Here is a 25,464-nt window from a genome sequence, read left to right on the forward strand (position 1 = left end):
TTTGTATAATGTCCTTAAAATCATTGCACTTCCAACAGTCAGTTTGCGTAGGTTTGAGACAGGGCATTCTTGGGACTCAGCTATACAGCTGCAAATAAAACATTTTAAGTGTGTTTTAAGTGCAATATACAAGGTGACACTTGATGGCAATGGTGAGCCTTATGGAAAATTCAATGTATTTTTAAAAAGGCTTTTAAAACAAAGCATTTTCAGAACAGTTTTTATATGTGTCTAGATTCCACCTTGGTGGCAATTTAGCACATATCTAGCAGTAGCTGACAGTGTGGTGGGGCTGTGCTGTTCACCAGACCCCTCTGGCTGTGTTCTGCTGTGTACTGAGAGTGAGGGGTGAGGCAGTGGTGAGGCCAGCTCAGTGCCAGCATTCTGGTGGAGCCAATTTGGCACTTAAGCTGGCACATTTGCACTGCTGGTGTTTTGCCCACTATGCAGCAGTGATGCAGCCAGAGGGAGTGTTCTGTTTGCGACTGGTTTCTAAGATGAAGATTAATTTGTAGCCAATATACAATTTAGGCAAATTAAATACAAATGTATTCAAAATCTGCATGTTCCCTGTGATGCTACTTCTGGAAGTGAATACCTGTCAGAGCTGGTTCAGATGTAGGTCAGCACACAAGACTCAGAGTTTGGCAGTGCAGTTGATTCTTTTTTTCAAGAAAATGGCATACAGCTCAGCAATACCTCCCGTCAGGACTGATGGTGTCCACCTTCTGCTTCCTCTAGGTCTCTGTTTCCCACACAGCCTCAAACTTTATCGGGCACCTGTAATCTCTGTTTCGCCCTATGCATCGCCCTACATGTCCTTGGAGTCAAGTGGGGCGGCGAGCTTGTCACAGGAGGAGGGCAGACTCCTGGGATTCTCCTCCAGCCTGTTGCCCCTCTAGTCTTCTTCAGCCTCTGAGTCTGAGCTGCTCCCTGTCAGAGGCTCTCATTGCTCACTAAAGCCTGTTGCTTCTTGCACCCAACCATTCCTCCCTACATTCTCCCCCTGACCTCTCCTTGGTGTCCCACCACCAATGCTTGGGCTCTGAGCCTTTCTCTTTTGGGGGTTCCCTTGAGGGTTCCCCAGCTGTTACCTCCCACCACTCTTCGTCATCTAGTCAGCCCTCTTTGTAGCTCAGTGATGCAGTGTGGAGGACCCATTCCCTCTCTACCTATCGTTTGTGTGTGTGCATGCACACACATACACGCTTGTTTATCTCTTCCCGTTGAGTGTGCGTGCCTGCCTGCCTGCCTGTGTGTGTGTGTGTGTTGAATGTGTGTGTGTGTGTTGAATGTGTGTGTGTGTGTGCATGTGAGTGGAGTGTATTGGCCATGCCTTCTGCTGACACACAGATTATGGAGTGCTCGTCAACTCATTGTGGCCCTTGGGCCGAGGAAAGTTAACTAGACCTGATATAGTGTGTTATGAAGGAGACTTTGACCAAGGCTTCTCCACAGAATCTTATCAGACATGAAAAATTCTGTTCAGAGTGATAGTCCTGGTAATATGGGTGCTCAGATTATATCAAGCTTTGTAGGACAAAATCAGCACTGACTAATAATACCTTTGAAACATTTCATGATTTTTATCTCAGTCCAGCCTATCTGGATATTTCACCTCCAGGTGTTGTTGTTATGGACCTGTCTCTTGTACCATACACATGAATGGCACTGAATGAATAGGTAAACAGTTTGTTACTTGCATAGTGCCCTCTGCTTGAAAAAGAATGAAGAGCAAGTCTGTACCCTGAGGGTCTTACTATCTAGATAACAGATATAGGGGAGACATCATAGCAAGGGGAAGTAAATGAAGGCAAGGGAATAATATATTGTTTTTTCAGCTAGATGTATTTAGGCTTAGTTGCTGGAGGGCATGGGGACAAGGAAGTTGTTCCAAAGGCTTCATGAAAAGGGTTTGTTTTGAAGAAGGATTTGAAGTCAGCAAGAGATGTGACATCATGAAGCTGATATGGGAGGCAGACACTAAGTGCCTTTGAGGGTCCCTTCTGCAATCTCTGTTCAAGAGCGAATGTAGTTAATGCAAGAAAGAAAGTGGATGATAGTTCTTTTAAAATCACATGTTTCATAAACCTTCCATTGTATGTTTTACAACTGCTCGCATGATTCCCACTCCCCATTAAGCCCAATACTGTACTTTTTTATTGTTTGCAAGTGATGGAAAAGAGCAGTTGATGATAGAAATGCTGTCTCAGCAGCAAAGATAAATATTTATATTTTATATTCAAGGCTACACTGTCAGTATCAATGCAGGAATGTATTACCAATTTATTGAGGAATTGACGATTTTTTTTTTTTAAAATGCATATATGCTAAGCTATCTGTTGCTGGGAAAGTAGACCATATATTTTGTGTTGAATATGTTAATCAAGATACCCGATTTTTCATCTTCAGTATGCTTCTAGCTATATGTTCAGTCATTCACCAGAAAATCAATAGCTTTAAAATCAGGAGCATTTATCATCATGTTGCCATAAATGATTGTGAGATGATTATCAATGAATTCAGTCTCTGGAATAGAGGCTATAAAATATCCCCTTATTAATGAAATGTATGCAGGCATCTCATTTAGATGATTTATTCAAGGCCTCTCTTGCCTTTATTTTGCTTGCATGAGCTACAGTTATAAAGCAATTCCCCCTTCCTCCTCTCCCCTCACCTGGTTTTGCATGTATAGTTGATGGTGACAGATTCCATATACATCCTAGCTTTTGCACTGTCTGTCACTCACTGCTGAGAGTTCCATCTCCTATTAAATGTTATCTTAGCAGAGAGAACAAGTCTGTTTATCACCATCTTTTAAAGTATCCTGAATCCTAATGCCTAGTGCAAAATTGCTTTAAATTATTGCCCCGTGTTGAATTATTTTACTTGAGATGGTTGTGTGTTTGTTTATACTGTATAGCTATATGTATGGGGTGGACATTCTATAGCATGCACTGATAGGATTCTGGAATTTATTTATTTTTCTATGTTAGGTAAGAGATGTTCAGCAAAATTCCAAGGCTAGGCCATTTCATTGTAAAAGTACATTGCCTTTGTGGGCTTATTGCAGAGATCATAAAATATTGCTGAAATGAGGTTCCCATATGTTTTTTTAAAAAGTTACTTGCGCTCTCCTAAATGTGACTAGGGCAGCACACAAACGTGGGCGTGTTATTCTGCCATGCCCAGTGCTTTTTTCTGGGGGGACGCAGGGGTACACATACCCCTAAACATTTCGTGAATCTAAGTTTGGCCTCATTGAGGGGAAGTATTTCAATATGAGTAGGACAACTAGAGTAGCCCTAAACGTTTTTAAGAAAAGAAGCACTGGCCACGCGCAATACAAAACCTGAGGGTAGGGGAAATGAAAAATAGGTGTTTGACCCTTGGCTTTCAACACAATGAACTACAGTCCAGCGGACTGCATAGGTACAAATGGTAATGGAATAGCGTAATGGAACATTGCCCAGGTTATGGAAGAGCAGCTGCTTCAGAAGTCCATCTTGCATCAAGAATTGTTACATATTCTAGCCTACCAGAAGGGTGGAATGGTTGTGCTACAATTTAGTAAGAACACAGACTGGCAAGGAGGTCTCTTGCCTAACAGGCTTTGCTGTTGTCTATTATTTTCTGGCAATTATATTTACATCTTAATAGGTGGAGCCAATACACACACACACCTCTATCTGTCTATCTATCATCTATCTATATCATCTATCATCTATCTATCTATCTATCTATCTATCTATCTATCTATCTATCTACATCTATCTATCGCTCTATTATCTATCTATCTATCTATCTATCTATCTATCTATCTATCTATCTATCTATCTACATCTATCTATCGCTCTATTATCTATCTATCATCTATCTATCTATCTATCTATCTATCTATCTATCTATCTATCTATCTATCATCTATCTAGCTATCATCTATCTATCTATCTATCTATCCATCTATCTATCATCTATCTATCTATCTATCTATCTATCTATCTATCTATCTATCATCTATTTTACAGTCTAAATCTAAGAAAACTTACATTGAATGCTTTATAAATCTATTAATTTTTTTACAAGTCATTTGCTGTAAGTTGTAGAGCATGTGTTTTGCATGCAGAAGATCCCAGCTTCAACACTTAGTGTCTCCAGGTGTGGCTGGGATGACCTCTGTCTGAAACCCTGGGAGCTGCTGCCAGTCAATGTAGAGAATATTCAGCTACACAGACCAATTCTATGATTTGGTATAAGGCAACATCCTATGTTTGTGTGTTCCTAACACACACACACACACACACACTGCTATTTTGACCCCTCACAATAGGGGCTATGGGCGAATCAAGATTTCCTTATAATAAAAAAGAACAATTTCATGCCAACATGCTAATGAATCCCTCTTGTTCATGCAGACTGCTCAAGGTGGTGGCCATCGAACGCTCCTCTATGGACATGCAATATTGCTGCGCCATTCATACAGTGGTATGGTATGTATGCTGATGTTAATGTCTTCTTTCAAGGCATCAAAATTAGAGGGCTGCAGTTGATGGTTGATGGGGAAAACTATATGTAATTGTCATAGAGATTATACTCTGTATGTGTGGTAGCAGGGAATTCTGTGGCTATTCCGTTCCAGTGCAGTCATCTGTGTTGGATATTATGCCCCCTGCATTATGGAATACATTCCCAGAGGAGGTGAGGCAGATATCAACATTGTATGAATTTCAGCATGCTGTGAAGATATTTTCATTTCAACAAACATCCTGTGAATGCTGGGTTTTTTTTTATCACGTCACTTTTTGATAGTCAACTATTTTATGTATGATACAGATCCTGTATTTTATTTTGTTGTAAATCACGTAGAGATACGTGATTGTAGGCTATTGATAAATATTTTAAATAAGTCAGTAAAAACCTGCACAAATGAAATCCTGAAGAATGGCATCCAAGAGATTATCACAGTTGTTACCAATTCACTTTCAATAATAGTTTCATTGTTGTAAACAATGTGGATATTTTTTAATGAAATAGTGGTATGCATTTTTTTTGTGTAAATAAAAATAACAAATACAAAGGATGAGATTCACCTGACGAACCCTATCGGTGGAAGCCATGCACAAGGTCTTCTACTTTTGCAATGGGATAGTTCCCTTGGAGTGCTTCCAAAATTAACCCTGGGGTGACGGAACGGGATGGGGGGATAATTTTATTTGGCAAGCTAATGTGCTTGTGCAGACGGAACATTTGTAATAGGACGGTATCGGATTTCACTGCTACCGTTTATTTATTTTTTAATCTATTATACTTCATCTGTAGTCTGTACTCAACCTTAGAAATTTGGGGATGCATGGGTAACATCTCTAATATTTATATGCTGCTTTTCAGGCAGGCAAACATTAAAAATGTTAAAACAGTAAGCATCAATTAAGATGGTTGAAGAAAAGCTCCTCCCCTCAGTGCAAGGTGGTTCTTAGGTAGCCCTAGGAGGAAGAGAGAGAGGTCACCTCAGTTGGAACACTTTGAGCAAGATGATGGACCAACTCTATTCTTATGGCCAGCCTCTATCTCCTTTTTTTGTAATATGTAATGTTGTTGCCTTATTTTATTTAACAAGTTGACACTGTGAAAGTAAGCATTTGCATTTTCCTTTAAACTGGAATTTACAAGGGTTTCCCTCAGAATGCAGCATGTTCCCTTCCTTCAGGAAAAAGCAATGTCTTCTCACATTTGGGCTTCTTTCTTGCAGCATCTCTCTCCTACTTTCTCCTGCTTTCAGGCTTTGTGGTTTTGCTATGTCTCTCACATATAGCAGTTGTTATTCACACACAGCAGCCTTGAGTTCTGAGTCTATCTCTCTGTTTATGCTGGCACTCTGTAGGTAAAAATGTCCCCTTAGAATAGCCCTTGCTCCCTTCTGGCAAGCCCATATCTACAGCTGCTCCATCTCCCTCACAGTATTATATAGCAAAGTAATTATATGTCTAAATTGAATAAAGAGCATAAAACTAGTTTTTCTTTTCCTTCTTTCTTAGTACCTGTGTTGTCTCTCCACCTCAAGAACATCAATGGACAAACTGGCATTTGATGTAGGCTTGCAAGAAGATACCACAGGTAAATAAATGCTTTGCAAAAAACTGCACATTCTTTTATATGGCAGCAAGTTGAAATAGGTTTAAATTTTCAATAGAAACTTACAGTATTATACAACTAACAGCATTTGTTTGTATGTTCCAATAGACTTTAGAATATTCTATGTTCCCTCCTTTTTTTACCTCACAAATGCCTAGTTCCTTTCCTGTTAAAAATATATGTGAACATACAAACGCTGTAAGTTATTTATTATTTGGAATCCCTAGTGAATCTTTCAACTGAGACTGGTTTTGACTTTCTTCTGTTCAGATAGTGTTCTGCTTGCAATTTTAAAGCTAATTCATTCAATATTTTATAGGGCAGTGGAGACCATCTCTCCAAGGTGAATTTAGTTGCATGTTTCTTATTATCAGCTTTGTGAGAATGCATATTTTAAATACTATATCCATTCTACAGAAAAGGAGAGTGTGTGCCTATCACAGTTTGATTTTAACAGCAACATTTCTAGAACTATTCGTTTAACACTCTTATTTAACACTCACAGTGTGGCAGTTGCTATTTTTTGCTTTGCAGACTCTTCTTTTGTTGACAGGAGATGTGGAAGCATTTGATTATATGCAGATATCAAACTTCTGCAATCTTTAAATGGTGTGGACTACCACCAAGCGTAGAATAGAAGTCCCATCCTAACCATTTCATAGAGCCGGCTCCATATACCATATTCTCAAAAATACAATTTTAAAAGGAGGTCAGAGACAAAAATTAATTGTTAATGTAACAGCTGAAAATTAACTGTGGAGGAGCAATGGAGTCTTTAATATGAACTTTTCTCAGGGTATGGTCTAAAGGTGCAGTAGACCAACACCTTGCTGAAGCTGAGCAGGTCTGCATCTGGTCAGTGCCTGAATTGATCATTACCTGGGAACCACGTTTATACTGCCTTGGATTCCATGATGGAAAAAGGCAGGATACAAATGTACTTAAATAAGTAAAACTGTCAGCAGGCTAGTCATTTATTTTTGGGGAGCTATTGAAGTAAAATAATATTTATTAGTACAAAATTGTGATCCCTTGTTCATTCTTCAGCAAAGTATGTCCAAATCATGACAAGTCACTTCACCCCAAAACCACAATTAGATGCAAAAATAGAAACAATGTATATCAAGGTGCTTTTTACATTCTTCTGCCCATCTTTTCCATTAATCGCTGGTAATGTAGGTGAGGCATGCTGGTGGACAATACACCCTGCTTCCAAACAGCGTTCTGAAGGAGAGAAAGTACGTGTTGGGGATGATCTCATCCTAGTTAGTGTCTCATCAGAAAGGTACTTGGTAAGTGAAGTATGTTTTGAGTATAATAATTGCATGGTACTTAACAAAGCTTAGTGAGATAGACTCACTAATTAGACTCATGGTCTAATTTTTAGACCATGTTTCTGATGTGGCATTGGATCTGAAAGTCAGTACATACATGTTTAATGTTTTATTGTGTTTTTGTATATGCTGGAAGCCACCCAGTGGCTGGGGCAACCCAGCCAGATAGGAGGAGTACAAATAATCAAAATTATTATTATGACGTATTAGTCATTGACCTGGTTCATATGGCATGAAAACGTGTGGGCTCTTAGCGAGGAGCTCACTATCGTGCCATATACAGAAACAGTTCTGGTCACAGATACTGTGGAGATGAAAAAGGTCCATAAAAGTCCAACAAAATGATCAAGGAGATGAAAAACTCCCTTATAGAGAAAGGTTACAACATGTGTGGTGCAGAGCAAGTAGAAGTTCTTCACCCTCTCTCATAACACTAGAACTTGTGAACATCCAATGAAGCTGAATGTTGAAAGATTCAAGACAGACAAAAGAAAGTACTTCTTCATAAACCACATAGTTAAACTATGGAATTCACTTTAACAGTGTATAGTGGTTACCACCAATTTGGGTGGTTTTAAAAGAGGATTAGGCAAATTCATGAAGATTCAGGTTATCAACGGCTGCTGGTCATCATTGCTGTGTTCTTCCTTCAATGTTTGAGGTGGTATATGTTTAAAATACCCATTGCTGGGAATGGCAGGTGCGGAGAACACTGCTGCACTCATGTCCTGCTTGTCAGTTTCCCATGGGCATGTGGTTGGTCACTGTGACAACAGGATGCTGCACTAGGTGGCCCTTTGGCCAGATCCAATGGGGCTCTTGTCTTCTTGGTAAAGAACACAAAGGCAGATGAAAATAATGCAGTTACCTATTACCATTAGGTCAGATGCTAAAACAGCATGGTTTATTTATAACATGTATTCTCCGGCCTTGTCTCTGCGCACCAATCAGAGCATGAGTTTATTTTACATAGGGTGTGGGGGTGTAACAGGAACATATGGGACGGGAAGTAAATTCTTCTCACAATGCATTCAGAATGTCTCATCAGTATTTGTACTGAATTCTGATTTTACTACAAAATACTAGCTGCTTAAAGCTGTTGCCTGTTTTAGTAGTAATGAAGGTTGCAAAGGCATAGTCCTGGCTTATAACTGCACATATACATACATACATACATACATACATACATACATACATACATACCCACATACCCACCCACCATATTTCTCTTATTGTAATTTGCTTTAAACTGTTTTTACCATTGTATTTAAATTGTTAAATTGTTGTAACCTGACCTGGGACTTTAGACTGAAGAGTAGGCAATTGATGATGATGATGATGATGATGACAACGATGACGATGATAATAATAATAATAATAATAATAATAATAATAATAATATATAAATAAATAAATAAATAAATAAATAAATAAAATATAGGACACCCTGGTAAATTGAAGATAATTGGCTCTTCTGGCTATACAGAAAAACACTAGCGGTTCCAAGTGGTGTCTGCTTATATTCCTGGGGGCCTCATGAGTTATGATGGGCAAGACTGGATTGATATTCAACAACTTGGTGCACCATACTATGACAGCTTTTCTAGGGAAGAACCCTGACTTCTTTCCGACATGGCATGGAAATGGAAGTGACATCAGTAAGACAGAGGACAGGGAGCTGGCACGTTGAATGCTGATCAAGACCTCTGAACTGGAAAATAAACACATTGCTGATTCCTCGTTGCCCTAAAGATATAAGTGGCACAGTTAGTTTGTGTGTCAGTCCTGCACACCACTAAGTGTACCGAGTTAGCATCAACAGAGGATGGTTGAGAAGTAATATTAAACTGAATCTGGTGCTTCCTATCAGTTCCCTAGGGCAAAGCATGTCTTTTAGCAGAAATTTTGATTCACGTAACCCCGGCTTCAAAGAAAAATGCCGTTAGAAAGCTATTACTTGCAGCATGAATTCAGTGATTACTCAGTATTTTCTGATTCACTGACAGTTGCATCAAGCCAGAGAGCTGAAGAAAATTAGGTTTGAGCTTGAATGCAGGTGACTTGCTGCTGCAGAGACATTTGAGTGACTTTTGGCTTCATAGGTTGTTGTTTCAATTTAGAAACTCCAGTGTGGATGCAGAGAGGGTTTGTGCTGTTTATACACAGCTCCTTGTGAGCAGGATTGTCCAGTTCTTATCAATATGTAAGGAAACTTCCCTGTGCAGAGCATTGTCTAGTAGTGTAGAGAACTGTATAGCACTGTTGATGTGTGCATGGTTAATTGGAAGCCCAATGATTTTTTTCATCAATTTCAATTTGTTATTAATTTCACAGTCTGCTTTTTTCTTTCTGCATATGAATAGTGATATAAAATTCACAGTAATAGAAATAATAAAGCAATATCAAGAGTTGCAAGCTGGACGGTCAACATCTTTGTAAGTGGCTTGGATGAAGGAATTGAGGGGACGCTCATAAAATTTGCAGATGACACCAAACTGAGAGGGGTAGCCATGCCGCAGAATACAGAATCAGAATTCAATATGACCTTAACAGATTGGAGAACTGGACCCAAACTAACAAAATAAATTTCAATAGGAACAAATGTAAGGTTCTCCCCGAGGCAGGAAGAACCAGATGCACAAATATAAGATGGAGGACACCTGGCTTGCCAGTAATACATGTGAAAGTGATCTAGTGGCCTTAGTAGACCACAAAATACTGGGGGTGGGGACCAGGTAAGCCCCGCCCTGGATAATTGATCACATGACATGGTACATGCACACCATTTTAACAGCAATTCTCATCAACTGCGGGGGCCTGCCCCCTCAAGTATTTTATTGGGGGGGGGGCAAAGGGACTTTGGCCCCTAGGGTTTGGCTTTTAAGTCTGAGTGCCACAATTTAAGAAGGATATTGAGAAGCTGCAACATGTGCAGCGGGTGGTGACTAAGATGGGTAGGGAGAAGAGAGGAAGGGGAAGTCTTGTTGCACATGTTGAAATCTACTCGCATGATATTTGATAAACACAGGTTCTTGTATATTCTTGTAGTATAGTTTAATAATTAGCTCTCTCTTTCTCCTATGTTTGCAGCATTTGTCTTATGGTAATGGCAGCTTGCGAGTTGACGCAGCCTTCCAGCAAACACTGTGGAGTGTAGCCCCCATCAGTTCAGGAAGTGAAGCAGCTCAAGGTAATATTGATAACATAATAATGCTAATGCTAGTTGTACTATCAGTTAGCTGTTTCAATAATAATGGCCTGCAGATAATTGCTGTATTGAACAAGTATTTCAGGACCTTTATATTATTTTATTTAGGGATTGGAGGAAAGTGAGACAGATGGTACTGCCGCATGTCATAAAATCAGTCCTACTCAAGGACACTTGATTTTATAATGTGCATAATGAATAAATAATGAGAGGGAATGCGCTGGATGATAGGCAGGTGGTCATGTTGGCTTTTGATTTTTCTGGCATTCTCTTAGCCACCCACTCCCAACTCGTTCGTCATCTTGCTTAGTGTCTGCTTTTTTACATGTCACAAAAATCAGTACTGGGGGAGTGCACATTAGTGCTGACTTACAATATATCTGATTTCACTGGTGTGTAAAAATACCTTGGGGAAAAAACCATGGATTCCTGGTTTGCCAGATAGCTTTTACTATGATTATATTTAATGAAGTCTGCACTGAATCATAATTATGCTGTTAAAAGCTTTTATTTCTGTTTTGTGCGTGATCTGGTAGTAGCTTTTATTGAAAGCAAATAATCTTTATAGATTTTATCATACATTTAAATTTCAAAAATGTAATGTAAACACAATAGTGTTTCAGATTATTCTCTCCAAGAGTATGCAAGGCTGAAACCTTGATTAGTGCCATTAAAAGATGGTGACTTTTCCCAGTAGCCTTGTTAAAAAGCAGGAAATCTGACTTTTGACACATAGACCGATGAGTGCTATCTTTTAACAGATCACTTACTGCACTTATTATTCTAGACATGACTTCAGATAGTGCCTGCAAAACCTTGCATGTGCACAGGGCACCCACAGGCTTAGTAAGTAGTGAATCCATTACTTCTATTCTTACTTTAGCCCTTTTAACACCAAATAAAACTAAAAAAACTAAAACTAAAAAAACTAGGAGACAGGGGTGCGGATTTAAAAACCAGTACTATCGGGATTCTTTGAAATTGAATGGAAGTAGATATTTTGAGATTTTGAGCTTGGATTAATCCTAAAACACATAATGTTTGCCTCCTCCCCCCCAATTATAGGTTACCTAATAGGAGGTGATGTACTGCGGTTGTTACATGGTCACATGGATGAATGTTTGACTGTCCCTTCAGGAGAGCATGGAGAAGAGCAAAGAAGGTAAATTTTATGATGGGAGGGGGAAGAGATGGTCTTGACAGGATACTGTGGACTGGGCCACTTGGTGTAACCCTAGGGTGTTCTGAGAAGGAACCGGCAAGAGAACTGCTGCACTTATCACTCCCTAAGCCCCGTAACTCTAAGAAAGGGGCTATGTCACAGGCCCCATAAGGTGGGGAGACTCTTATTAGCAACCAAGTGCATTGAGACCAGACTGATCACTTGTCTATAGCTGATGTCACTGGGTAAAATGCCAGCATGAAAAAAGTAAAGTAGAAGGAACTGTTATTGCTCTGCTATGCTCTGGGAATTTGGGACTGTATTGCCTGGGGAAGTAAGTGTGAGATTGACCAAAGTCTAATAACGCTAGGCTTTTGCCAAGCTTGTCTTCATTTGGGGCTCACGTTTGAGCATATTCCCCTCATGGAATCTGTGGATCATGGAGCATTATTCATTGTGCCACTTCCCGAGGACAGTCCCACAGACCAAGCAAAGAAATTCATAGGCTGGAATACTAACAGTGCAATCCTATATACTTGTCCTCAGAAGTAAGTCCCATTGAGTTCAGTAGGGCTTAATTCCAGGTAAGTATAGGACTGCAGCTTTAGCCATTTTTTTAAAAGCTGTACAGGTTGCAGTCTTGGTTACTCAAAAGCCTTCATTATACTTCCTTGCTATATTTAGTTAAAACTGTTTGAGGACTTAAATCTGTTCAAGGATTTATGGTTAAAGCACATGGTAAATCACCTGCTTTGCATATTGGGTTCAATTCCCAGTATTTCCAGTTGAGAAGGACCTTAACTAGAAGAGCTGGGATCTTGGAAAAGACTTTGCCCAAGATCTTGGAAGCTATTGCCAAAGTGCCAAAATACAGGAACTTCTTATGACCCCATTCCCAAATCTAAATGTAACATCCTTTTAGACCATAAGCATGAATGGAAATCTTAGTTGTTTTGAGTGGTTGTTCTATAACCGTGAGCGTCAACAACAATGTAGATTAAGAAGATATATGGTGAATTTTGCAAATACTTTTCTTGAAAATTGAGCCTGATCCTACATGGGCTTCACAGTAAGGGGACCCGTTAAAGTGAATAAAGCTTGCTTTAGCCAAAGGCTTGTGGAATTGGTATTTTTGATACTTTCGTTTATTGAGAATAGAAGTGTCATTTTAATTTTTTTTGTCATTTTTCTGTTGCCTATTGTACCTGGGGCTTGCCTAAGGGGTTACTAATTCAGAGAGAAAGAGAGAGACCAGAGAGAGAATACTCTAGCAGCTCCTCTGTCGCTTTATATGGAATCTAGAGGGAGAATAATGATTATGTGTCACTGTGTTTGGAGCTGGAGCAGAGTCATGGGGGGGGGGAGAAAATATTTTTTGCAAGAACATAGAGATATTTTTTCTCTCACTTTCCACATCCTACTCTAATGATATTAATTAAACTCATTTATTTATTAATGAAACTTTTAGACCGAACTTCATTACAAAGAATCAAAGAATGGTTACCAGCATATTATAAAGCACACTGGAAAATCACCACCACCACCGTCACCACCCATTGGTTATAAGACCATCACCAGTATCCTAAAACCTATGATAGCCTAAACTTCAATCATCAAATGCTCAGGAGAACAAATAGGATTCCAGAAACAGGTGTCTATTATTCACCTTCAGGTGGAAAGAATTCCACAGTTGGGGAACTATTGCAGAGAAAGCCCAATCCTGTATTGTGGTCCTGAATGCAACAGCTGAAAATGAGACATTAAAAAGGATCTCTTCTGATCCCCATTTTTGGATTTGATGATATAGGGAGAGAAGCTAAAACAAATACCTCAGTCCCAGGCCATGCAGGGCTTTATTAATCAGTTGTATCACCTTGAATTTGATCCATATATGTGCCCAGTTCAGACTCCATTAAATAGGTATGATAGGCAGACGTTGGGCTTTGCTCTAGTAGCTGCATTCTGCATCACCTTCACTTTCAAGGGAAGTTCAGCGTATAGCACATTGCAGTAATCTAAACAGAAGATTACCAGAGCATGCTTTATTGTAGCCACTCCCCACCCCCAAGAAACAGGCGTAGCTGGCATGCCAGCTGAATTTGGAAATAGACACTACTCACCACTGAAACTAGCTAAACCTCAAGAAACAGTGCTGAGTATCCCTAGACCAGGCTTCCTCAACCTCGACCCTCCAGATGTTTTGAGACTACAATTCCCATTATCCCTGACCACTGGTCCTGCTAGCTAGGGGTCATGGGAGTTGTAGGCCAAAAACATCTGAAGGGCGGAGGTTGAGGAAGCCTGCCCTAGACTATGAACCTAGTCCTTCAGAGTGAGTGTGGCTTCATGCAGAACAGACCATTCACCCAAATCTGTGACATAGGAACTGCCCACCAGCAGTGCCTCTGTCTTGTCAAGATTCTGTTTCCATGTATTGGTCCTCTTTCAACCCATTACTATCCACAGGTCCTGGTTCTTTGCCAAAACATCTTCATCTGGTTCAGATGGTGTGGCGAAATAGAGCCGAGTACAGTATCATTTGTAGATTCATTTACCGATAATATCATAAAACACCAGGGCATTGCGCAACAGTAAAACAAAAATCACCCTTAAAAGCAATACACTGCACTACCCCTACCTGTTTCCCAGAACCAGGTAATCAACCAGAGTGAGCAAAACCTGGGCAAACAGCCAGATTGAAATTGGCCATGATAGGTCTGCTAAAGATTACAATGAAACGTGTTATAATTGGGACTTGTGTTGGTTAGTATGACACGGATTAAAGAGTGTTGGAAACACCAATGATGCAGGTTGATGCACCTGCCTCAGGGAACAAAAAATGCAAGAGGTGGTGTCCTGCCCTTCCCACCACTTCCATTACTGCTGGAACATGCCCTCTCTCATTTTGGAAACGCTCTGCCTCTCCTCTGAGTTTAGCTAGAAGGGGCATTCCTGTGTGTGTCATTCTCACTTGTCTTTCCTGCCCCAGGGCAGAGAAGACAAGCAGCAATGCTTTGAGGAATGTTCCAGCTTTCAGCAAGGGAGACATTCTAATGGTGGCAGAAGCTGTGGTGGGCTGTGGCAGGGGGAGCAGGGGATGGCATGTTCCTCTTTACCTCAAGGGGAGAAAAAGGACAGGCCAGGTCAGCATTTCTGAGCCAGCAAGGTTAAATGACGATAAATTGGAATTTGCTGGACTGAATGTTCATGTTCTAGCTTGTTTAAGCTGCTATCTCATGTTATCTGTTCCCTATATTTAAAATGGAAGCGATAGTTAAGTGCTTTTCTGAGTTGCTGAATATAAATAGAAGTGCTATATAAATTGGTGGTATAAAAAAATCCATAGAGAGGGAATGTAATTAGTACTCTTCTCATCAAGAAAAGTGAAAATAGATTTCAGGGAATAAAAAAAAAGCCCCATTTCCACATGCTTATTTAACTGTACACAAGTTTAATGGATCCCACTTCAGAGCTGACAAGAAATACCAGGATGGCATGAGAATGGTTTGGGCAATTTAAAATATGTGAACCCTAAATTATTTGAGGCTCAGTTATAGAATGATACCTAATAGTGATTGCTCCTTTAGTTATTGTTCTACAAATTATTTTATGCTGTCTCTATTCAAGGAAGTTTCTTTGCTGTCCATTATTACTCTTGGTTGATTTTAATTATAGCTGTATATTTTAATAATTTTGCTGTAAGTCACCCAGAGAATGTTTAATGATGGACAGCTGTATGCATTTAATAAATAATAACACACAAAATGGAAATGCAGCTCCATTGCAAAGCTCTATTACAATCATATCTCTGATGAGTATAGTAGGATGATCAGCTCCCTATTTGAGCAGTTAATGTATCTTCTGTTACTCCCACCTGTTTTTCTATCAGGGAGCAAAAATACGGTACATTTTAATTAATTTAGTTCCTGGGCTGCATTTGGTCAGAATTCTTGTTTTAGTCTTCTATAAATACAAGCTATACTTGAACCTTTCCCCTGACAGGACTCAAGGCAGATAAGAGCAGCTAAAATTTAGGAAAAAACCCAATCATTAAGAAACAATTAAACATTGATAGAATTAAAACCACCTATCTACAGACATCTTTCCCCCACCCCTATTAAAACTGGACAAATAATTACAATAAAAACAGCGCAGCATCAGCCCTTTCATTAAAAGCAGTTTGAACAAGAAAGTATTCACTTGCTGGTGGAAGGAAAGCAAGGAGACACCCAGTCTAGCTTCTCAAGGGAGGGAATTGCAAAGTCTGGGAGTAGCCATGTTTAATCCTCCCATCAAGTGATGTTTAATGGAGGAGAGGGGAGGCACTTCAAAGAGTCGTTTGGCAAACCCCTCTCTTAAGTGCTTCCCCTCTCTTAAAAGGGACTGGTGGTTGGGGTAAGCTGTGAGGGGAGGAATGGGTGAGGTATAAAGGGAAGGTTGCTGGTTTTAGGTCAGATTCAAAGTTCAAACTGAGGGGTTGGCTAGGTGTGGGAGAAGGGAAGTTGGCAAAAGAGTTGTTGGGTAGGCTGGGTTGTCAAGTGAAGCATGTGGGGTGGCAGCCCTAGTTAACAGTGCTCATATGTTAGCTTTTCTTGAATTTAAAATTGTGCTAAAAGTTTTGACACTGACAGAAGGATTGCTTAGCTATTTTTTTTTAAATGAAGAGGACAGACCCAAACCATGAGATTTAATCAAACCTAAATTGACAATAAATCCACCCCATTTTAAAAACATGCTGCTATGAGGGATAGGCAAACAATAAAGGCAGGTTTATAGGGTTCAGAAAAGCACAAGATACCACAACAACATTTCGTCAACCTGGAGTGCAAAGGTTTATCAGACTAAAATGAATCAATTTTTCTTCCAGCATACTGTATTTGGTTAATGACAGAGAGGCCCTTTTCTGCCTTTCTTTGGCAGAAAAAGCCCTCATTTATTAGATACAGGTCACCCATGTCAAAATTAATTGAAATACACTTGATTTCATAACAGTCATAATGTGTTTAGGCAACATATTTGTCTGTGTTGTCAGACAAAGATGGCTTGCTTGAGAATATTTCTAAGGTACATTCGCTTCGATCAGAATTCATTTTGTCCCTCATTTCCGATGCCTAATTGTTATGTATTGCTATGCATATGTGTTTTCCCTTTTTTTGACAGTTACAGGTTTCTGTTTCTTTAAGAAATGCAGACTATGGAATTTTGCACTTGTGCCTGCTTAGATCTAAATACACCTTGCTGAGAAGAAAAGGAAATGGCATCCTACAGTGATAAATTAATAAAGTGTATAGATTGTTTGGTACATAATTTCAATGTTACAGGCTTTGAAATAACCTGGGTGGACAGGGGAAGTCATTCGCTGGGGGAGAAACAGCATGATGGTTCTATCCAGACTAGCTGCTTAAAAGCATGGATTCTTTAATGAGAGGCATGATATTTTTTATAGGGAAAAATTGAAGAAGGTTGTACAGTGGCATAAACCAAAATGTGTGTGAGCTTTAGCCCATCTTCTGAACAACAGAGTGCATGAAAAACTGCTGGTCTGCACGCACCCTGCCTTTCTGATTTTGAAAGCGCTAAGTAACTTCTGCGGGAGGCAGTGGAGGACAGAAGTGCCTGGCGTGCTCTGGTCCATGGGGTCACAAAGAGAAGGACACGACTAAACGACTAAACAACAACAACAACAAACAACTTCTCAGTTCAGTTTGGGGACTGAGCTACATTCGTAAAGATAAAGCGTTTTATAAATGTTTTAACTTATGCCAACTAGTTTTCTTATATGAAGTTTACAACATGTTTAACTGAATTGCTTTTTTGATGTGTCTAGATGCAGCCTGGGTTTCTATTTGTGGGTCACTATAGTATATAGTGAAACCAGTAATTGTGAAGTAATGGTACAGGATCTGATATTCTATCAGATGAGAAACTTTAAATAGCTTGATTTACAATTCAAGCATACCTCTGGCACTATGTTGTTACTCTCTGCAAAGTTCCTAAATGGGAATAGTAAGCTGAGAAATAGAAACATATGGCATAGTAGGTTGATACCATTTGTGACAGCAGTAGCTATTTCATTTAAGACTGCAATAGTGAACCCAGTTGTATCCTCACCAGTTCAGTGAATTCAGTAGGACAGACATACACGTGAGAGGAACTGTGTCTTGTCTTAGATGTATTTTATTCAGGCCTTTTTCTTCTGTACTGATAAATAAAAACTTATGTATCTTTTTTAATTATCTGCATTGGAGCCTATGCAGTTCTCTGACAAGCTTTCTCCTCATGGTTATTAATTAGTGCTAGGGGAATATAAAGTAATAATTCAACGTAACTAATTTGTTGTTTTAATTAAATGGAATAGATTCAGTGATCTGGGCTCCTTGTTTAGGTTTAGCCATGGGCAGGCCTTTGCAATTTCCTAATTTACATCACACAAATATGATTTTTTTTTTTAACCACAACAGAATAAATTGGTAGAAATTTGATTGGGTCTGCTGGGCTCCTGCATACCTGTCCCAGCAGTGTAACTTCGTATGTTCAGCAGAAAAGTAAGGAATACTCGTAGGAAGCTTTAAGATCAAGGGAAATGTTGAGTTGTCTATAGGATTGTAGTGAATTCTCAGCAAATTACCAATTTCCATACCCTAGTTCAGAGGTGGTTAGCCCAAGAGGTTTTTTTTGTGGTCTATTAATACCCCTCATTTGTCATTTGAAGAAAAAAAAAATTGATGGTTCCTATAGGTCTCCTCCTGTGGTGCCATGATGCCTAAAGGTTTTTTTTTGTTTTGTTTTTTACAGCTGTCAACTTCCCTGTTTATCCTTTAAAATAATAATTTAAAAAATCTGACTACTCTCATTAGCACCTGTCGTGATGCCTAAAGGTTCTTGTGACCCCTCATTACCCACAAATTTGTCCTTGAATTTCATTTGCCACTCCAGCTTTTACACTCCAGCCATTTCCACATTTACCTATGATCCCTTGGAGGGTTGACCATGGCTCAATGTGGTACGCAGCCCCCAAAAACTTGGTCACCTCCTTAGTTGGTTTTTGTAACAAGACAGTTAACAGTACAGGCAAGAAGAAGGGGTTGCTTTTTGTTTTCATTGGAGATTATAGAAACAGGAATATACCGGTATTTATTGGAGCTGACCTTTCATCTGAACTGCGCAGGCTTTTCAATTACTGTCCAAACAAGAAAATAAGCATTAATTGAAACCTCCTGCACAACCATGGCAACATAGGTTTAACTGACACTGGTTCCTGCCAAAAATGGCCTTGGTAAAGTGTCCCTATAGTGCACCCTTCAGAGATATTCATGGGCTCAACATGTTTGATGGTTCCTCATAGCAGCTTCCTCACTCATGAGCTTTCTCCCTTTCCCTCATATTTATTCCACCTGTCAGGTTTGTCTTGGGATGCTCTTAGTTCACTTACTTCTCAACTGTACACTGTTTCTTACACAGCTTCCCCTTCCCTGGGTTGTAGGGGAACTTGCAAGGGAAATTACTTTAGTCTCTTATTTTCCTGGAAGGAAAGAGTGCTAGAATATGAACAAAACCTGTCTAATATATAGTAATATGTTGTACAATAGCCATATTTGTGCACTTTTTCATTATAAGAGGGAATATCTATGAAGAAAGGAAATGACTGAAATATTCATTTGATTAAATAGATCTCAGAGAAATAAACTGGACACTAGTTTGATGTGATCATGCCAGCCCTACCTAACTAGTAAAGGTAGCTTACCAAAATATATAATATATCTTGGAATGCAAATCTTTCAGTAGGATATCAGCTGGAAAGAAAGCCACAAGAGACTGGAAATGGACAGCAGATTTTAAGAGAGCTGAAAGTCTGAGTGGTATTGCTTTGCTTGGTGTTTATCTTTCTGTTGCCTCTGGTGAAAGCAGGATGGATGTGGGCACACTAGGATCAGCAGTTTCTCTTTGAAGAAACCAAATCAGCTCTCTCTAAAACACTATCAGCTATTTTCAGCCTAAAGGTCCGGGAAACTCAGAAAATTCCTCTTGTGTTGCAGAACAGTCCATTATGAGGGTGGAGCCGTGTCGATTCATGCTCGTTCTCTTTGGCGATTGGAGACTTTGAGGGTTGCGTAAGTAAAGAACCTCTGGCACAATGCAATTCCATTATGGCAACAAATGTCCCCACTCTTTAAAATGCAAGCTTTCTCTTGAGAATTTTTTTGTGTTTATGCTGAAAGACTGTGATGGCAATTTGGAAATGTACTTATTTACCCAAGATCATAATCTACAATTTTGCCCTGTGAAAGTTTCACATGGAATTGATTTCCAATATGGGTTTGTGATGCTATTACAGTTGTCAGATAGGTGTCAGTTTCAGGCTTTTCAAAATGCTGATTTGGGACAAGTTCCACAAAAATTGATAATATTAATCAGTAAATGCCAGCAGCTGTGGGGAAAAGTTGTACTATAAAGCTGCATCTGTTTATGTTCATGTCTTCTGATAGTAGCAGAGCCATGCTAATGGAACAACATTTTTATTCTTTTGCTGTTTGGGAATTAAAGCTGACCTTGAGAATTCTAGTGCAGTGAATGAGAAATAGGTTCCTTTACATTTTCCTTGTGCATTTTTTAAAAAGTGCATTACCTTCTTACCTAGGATTGCATAGGAGCTGTTAGGTAGGTGGTTTAACAAATGACAGCCTACAGTCCGGGCTAACACATATCCTTGACAGCACCTCCAGCCATTGGAATATACTTGACAGAGGAATACTTACCTAAATTTCAATTTAACTGTGATATTGAGTCATCTCCCTTTATAGATAAAATATATGAGAATATAAGATAATATGAGAAACATACAAGAAATGCCTTACAACTGTCAACAGTATCCAACTGCTCAGTTCTCATGCTGGTTTTGAAATCAGCATTGGCGTGTCTTCTTCACACATCTTCTTCACACATACTCACACCCCTTTTACTATCGGTGCATGTTATAGGCCAAATTGATCTCTTATGTGAGGATTGTGTATTTATTGTGACTAGGAGCCTCATTGACTTAAAGGGAACTCGGTGTTCTGCAGCCCCCTATTGGTAGCATAAAAGAAATGTGCTGAACTAAGGAGAAACCTTGCTATTTGCCTTTTTCAGTCTGAGATGGATGTACAAAGTACAAGCGAAAGTATGCACCTGCAAATTCCAGTTGTGTTTCCTAGGTTGTAATGAAACAATGTTGTGGGTGGGTGTGTGGAATTCTGTTCTTAGAAGAATTTAGAGGATTCTCTGAATGTGCAAGTAGCAGTATCAAATCACCTGACTGGCTTCGCTGCCATGAAGCTTTTAGGTGTTAGGTGACATGGTTATGACAGCACATTTGTTTTTCCAGCTGCTGCTAGTGAGACCTCCAATACTGAGCTCTCCATCTCTCCTGTTGTCTTCATAAGCCACATAATTGTCTTGCTGTAGTAGGCCTTTAAGCCACATACATGAAATGGAGTCCACCCAGGTGTCTCTTGTGAAAGCTTCAAATCTCCTTTTCATTTCAATTAGTTCTTGTGGTGTGCAAGCCATTCGCCTTGACGCAGAGCTCTCTGTGCACTCTGATGTCCACATGAAGCACTTGTGAATGCGTGTCCAAAATCTGTAATGATAGACAAATCTATTGTCTCAAATAATTCACCTCTTGATCTGCTGCCTCTGTTGAGATGAGCATGTAGCCTTTGCTGGCAGCTAGCTTCTTGTGTACATTAAAGTTATCTTGCCTAAGAAATCACTGCTATGCCAATGTGCCATTCATTCTGAAAGTAAAACCAAAATGTTAACTAAAAAATGGAAAGTATTGTTGTTTTTATAAAATTAAGTTCAAATTACTTTTTAAATCACCTTTCATATTTCGTTTGACATTTAACTATGGAATTTTATATGATCTAAGAATGCGAATTTGAACCTTTTTTAGGTGGAGTGGAAGTCACATTAGATGGGGCCAGCCGTTCCGATTAAGGCATATAACAACAGGGAAGTATCTGAGCCTGATGGATGACAAGAGCCTTCTTCTAACAGACAAAGAGAAAGCTGATGTGAAATCTACAGCCTTTTGTTTTCGGTCTTCCAAGGTAGAAAACTCAAGTGCAGTGACAGATAGTGTAAACTTGATGGAAACATTACCATTTCCAGTTGAACTATAATTTCTTAGCAGTTGGGCTGTGCATGCTTGTAGCATTCTCTCTATGAAATTAAATAGCAGTGGACCATGAAAGTACACAGAGGTGCAAGTTGTGAAAGCAGATCTTAGACCTGGCTCCTGCAATTGTCTTTTGATTTCATTTTGTTATGTTGGGTTTTACAACATCTGGAACACTACTGTTTGGATCTTAATACCTACAGGCCTGATATATCATGCATTTGATACAAATTCCATTTAAAGTACAGTGTGCATTCATACACTTTTTCACTGTTAGTCTGTTTGTCATAAATTACTCTCTATATAAGTTAAATTGTGACCCTTTTAAAGTCAGATGTGTATTTGTATTGATGAAACATAATTTCATAAGAGTGTTGGGAAAACATGTATTAATCTAGGGCTGCCAACTAACACTCAGCTGGGAGTAAATCCAGTTCAGCTCGGTGAGGGCTGCACTGTTGGCTAATCTTTTTTGCACACCCATTTTAGAGTTTTCACACTCCTGCCCCATTGTTCAGTAGATGGAAGCATGCCAGTCTTAATAAAAAGCTGCATTCTGTCAAACTGGGCTCTTTTCTTTAAAACTTTTATTTAAATCTTTAATGTTCATATAATAGCTTTAAAGTGCATTGTGTACTGTACGGGCTTTTTATTTGATGGATCTGAAAGAATCACAGCTTCAGCGCAATATCATTAAGTTTATTAGAACTGAGTGAAGCTAAAAAAATGCTGCTAGAGCCAAACTGATTTACTATAATTTTATGTGTATGAATCAGTCCAGTTTGGAGGATTCCCTTAGGCTCAGTTGAATCTTGTTTCATCATCCTTATATACACATGCATATATCCCATATAGGGAGAAGGGGAGTCTATGGGAATCAACTGTGTGCAGGTGATGTGGATGACAGGATTATGCCTTTCAAATCTGTGCATAGTTAGCGTGTTAGAATTACTATGCTTGAAAACGTATAAACTTAAATCCAATTGAAGTAGGTCAGCTTGTATGCACAAATGCAATCAGTTTTAATGCTTACTATTTTGTATTTAGGAAAAGATACTTCACCTTTCAAAAATTTTAAATGTATGGGCTAATGTATTTCATCTTCTTTAAAAAAGGAAAAATTGGATGTGGGTATAAGAAAAGACGTGGAAGGAATGGGAGCACCTGAGATAAAGTACGGAGACTCAGTCTGCTTCATACAGCATGTTGACACTGGTTTGTGGCTCACGTACCAGTCTGTGGATGCGAAGTCTGTAAGAATGGGATCTGTGCAACGCAAGGTAAGATGTTTTACACAAAGATATAATATATTTATGTTTAATATTATGCGAATGAAAAGGCATTTTACATTTCAACTTTTCCCAAGTACTAAATGTGTTTCCCTATCAAAACAACAGTAGGCACCGAATCCTTTGGGACAGAATTTCATGTTACAAAGATTACAAGGCGGCTGGTGAAACTCTAGTCCCATGCCCCCACCACAATATAGTTCCATATACCCTATAGAAGGGCTATTTTTTAGACAGAACTCACTGGAACTCAGCATGTAAAGCACTTTGAGCATTTGGGAAGAGTTCTGTACAAAATGATAGTTTTATCCTTTTGTGATCCTTCTTCTTTGATTTTGTTTTTGGCAGGCTATCATGCACCACGAAGGCCATATGGATGATGGCCTCACATTGTCCAGATCTCAGCATGAAGAGTCACGTACTGCGCGAGTAATTCGTAGTACCGTCTTCCTTTTCAACAGGTTCATAAGGTACATGATTTGTTCTGGTTGAAAATGAATACCTTAGCCTTAGCTAGGCCTTAGTACCTGTAAGTTAAACAAGCAAACATTCTACCACTGTCTCCACTCCCCACCCCCCATTCATCCGTTGTCACCTCCTATATCAAATTTTAGACTGTATCCCCCTGGGAACAACGACTTGTCCACTTGTCGCGCATAAAGCACATTATGTACCTATGACACTATGGCCTGGTTTATGAAATACTAAGCTATAGTTTATTTGATCATCCAAAGCAGGTCTTGCAACATAAACATAGTTTATAAACCACCAACCAACCATGCTCATAAACCTTGGTTAATGTTAACCATGGCTGAAACCTGGCCTATTTAAATTAGTGGTGACTAACCTTTGGTCCTCCAGATATTATTTACAACTCCCATCACCTGGCACTGTTGGGCATGCTGACAGGGACTGATGGGAGTTGGAGTCCAAGAGCATTTGTAGGGCCACAGGTTGGCCACCCCTGATTTAAATTGTCATTACCATACTCGCCCTAATGGGCAGCACAAGAAACACATGACAAAAATAAAACATAACATCTGTAGTATAAAAAGTTATGGGGTTTCAGCATGAAGTTATGCACTGATTGGAAGTGAAGCAATGTGACTACTCTGAAACCTTTGTAGGCACAAACAGAATTGAAAGTGATATTGCGTTTGACTGCCCAAATAGCATCAAGAGCACACACAAAAATCATGAATGCACAATAAATAGAACGTTTGAAGGGCTCCTCAGACTGGGAACATGTCATACTTAGAAGAGCTGTACAATTCATTTTAGGGGCCTTGATGATCTCAGCAAGAAAGCAAAGTCTTCCACAGTTGACTTACCCATTGAGTCAGTCAGCCTTAGCCTCCAGGACTTGATTGGATACTTCCATCCACCTGATGAGCATCTAGAGCACGAGGACAAGCAGAACCGCTTAAGAGCACTGAAGAATCGGCAGAATCTCTTCCAGGAAGAGGTAGCAGTCTTGGTTTGCCTTTGGTGCATTACTTTTGGGACAGGTTAATAATTCTTTCAGCTTGACATAATGATTTGCATAAGGTTCTTTGAGTCAGGTTTTTGTTTGGTTGGAAAGAAAACATGCTAGAAAGAGAAAATGTTTTGAAAAGTTTGTGGTTTTGTATCCCCTTGTATTATGTGTGTTTTTGAAGGCAAACAACTTTAGGGGAAGATGTGTAGAAATGTATCTGGTCATCTAATTTTGCAACCGTATGGAAGCATCCTTGTTGGGTGACAGGAGAACTGCTTGCTAGTCTCAAAGAACAGTCATAACACTAAATCATTTAGGATGTAGTCCTAAACCATAGTTTAGCATTCAGCAACAGTGAGCTTCAGGCTCACACATTCATTATGCTTCAACTGATAAACTCTAGATAATTAAGCTATGATTTGCTGAAATAAGTCAATATCATAAACTAGTTCTATCTTGGCTTGTTAACTGAAAACTCTAGTTAATTAAAGTATGATTTGTTGAAAGAAGTCAATATCATAAACTACCTTGGCTTGTTGCAGTGAGCTATAATTTATTTTAGCATTGACATACTGCTTAATCATTAGCATTTCTCAGCATTTATTAAACTAATCTCAGTGTGTCCTTTTCAAATGTAAGAATAAAACTCAGTTGGTAAGAACTAGAAGCATACTCCTTGAAGCCATTCCAGGGGAGACTAGTG

General features: G+C 39.3%; 1 protein-coding gene across 18 annotated transcripts in view; it reads left to right on the forward strand.

Moving 5' to 3' along the window:
• RYR2 (ryanodine receptor 2) overlaps nucleotides 1-25,464 on the forward strand; it is a 253,156-nt gene that overhangs the window by 72,600 nt on the left and 155,092 nt on the right. For 11 of the 18 annotated variants that reach the window (XM_081856319.1, XM_081856321.1, XM_081856308.1 and 8 more), the window contains 10 exons: nucleotides 4,416-4,490; nucleotides 6,036-6,114; nucleotides 7,312-7,424; nucleotides 10,557-10,656; nucleotides 11,740-11,836; nucleotides 19,873-19,947; nucleotides 21,771-21,927; nucleotides 23,111-23,275; nucleotides 23,633-23,754; nucleotides 24,566-24,749. In XM_081856319.1, the coding sequence (XP_081712445.1) occupies nucleotides 4,416-4,490; nucleotides 6,036-6,114; nucleotides 7,312-7,424; nucleotides 10,557-10,656; nucleotides 11,740-11,836; nucleotides 19,873-19,947; nucleotides 21,771-21,927; nucleotides 23,111-23,275; nucleotides 23,633-23,754; nucleotides 24,566-24,749 (1,167 nt within the window). Of the gene's footprint in view, nucleotides 1-4,415; nucleotides 4,491-6,035; nucleotides 6,115-6,451; nucleotides 6,476-7,311; nucleotides 7,425-10,556; nucleotides 10,657-11,739; nucleotides 11,837-19,872; nucleotides 19,948-21,770; nucleotides 21,928-23,110; nucleotides 23,276-23,632; nucleotides 23,755-24,565; nucleotides 24,750-25,464 lie in introns of all 18 variants that reach the window. The other 7 variants (XM_081856307.1, XM_081856320.1, XM_081856322.1 and 4 more) reach the window with 1 other exon arrangement.

This window comes from Podarcis erhardii (assembly GCF_964252035.2).
Source record: "Podarcis erhardii genome assembly, chromosome: 3".
Classification (NCBI taxonomy): domain Eukaryota; kingdom Metazoa; phylum Chordata; class Lepidosauria; order Squamata; family Lacertidae; genus Podarcis; species Podarcis erhardii.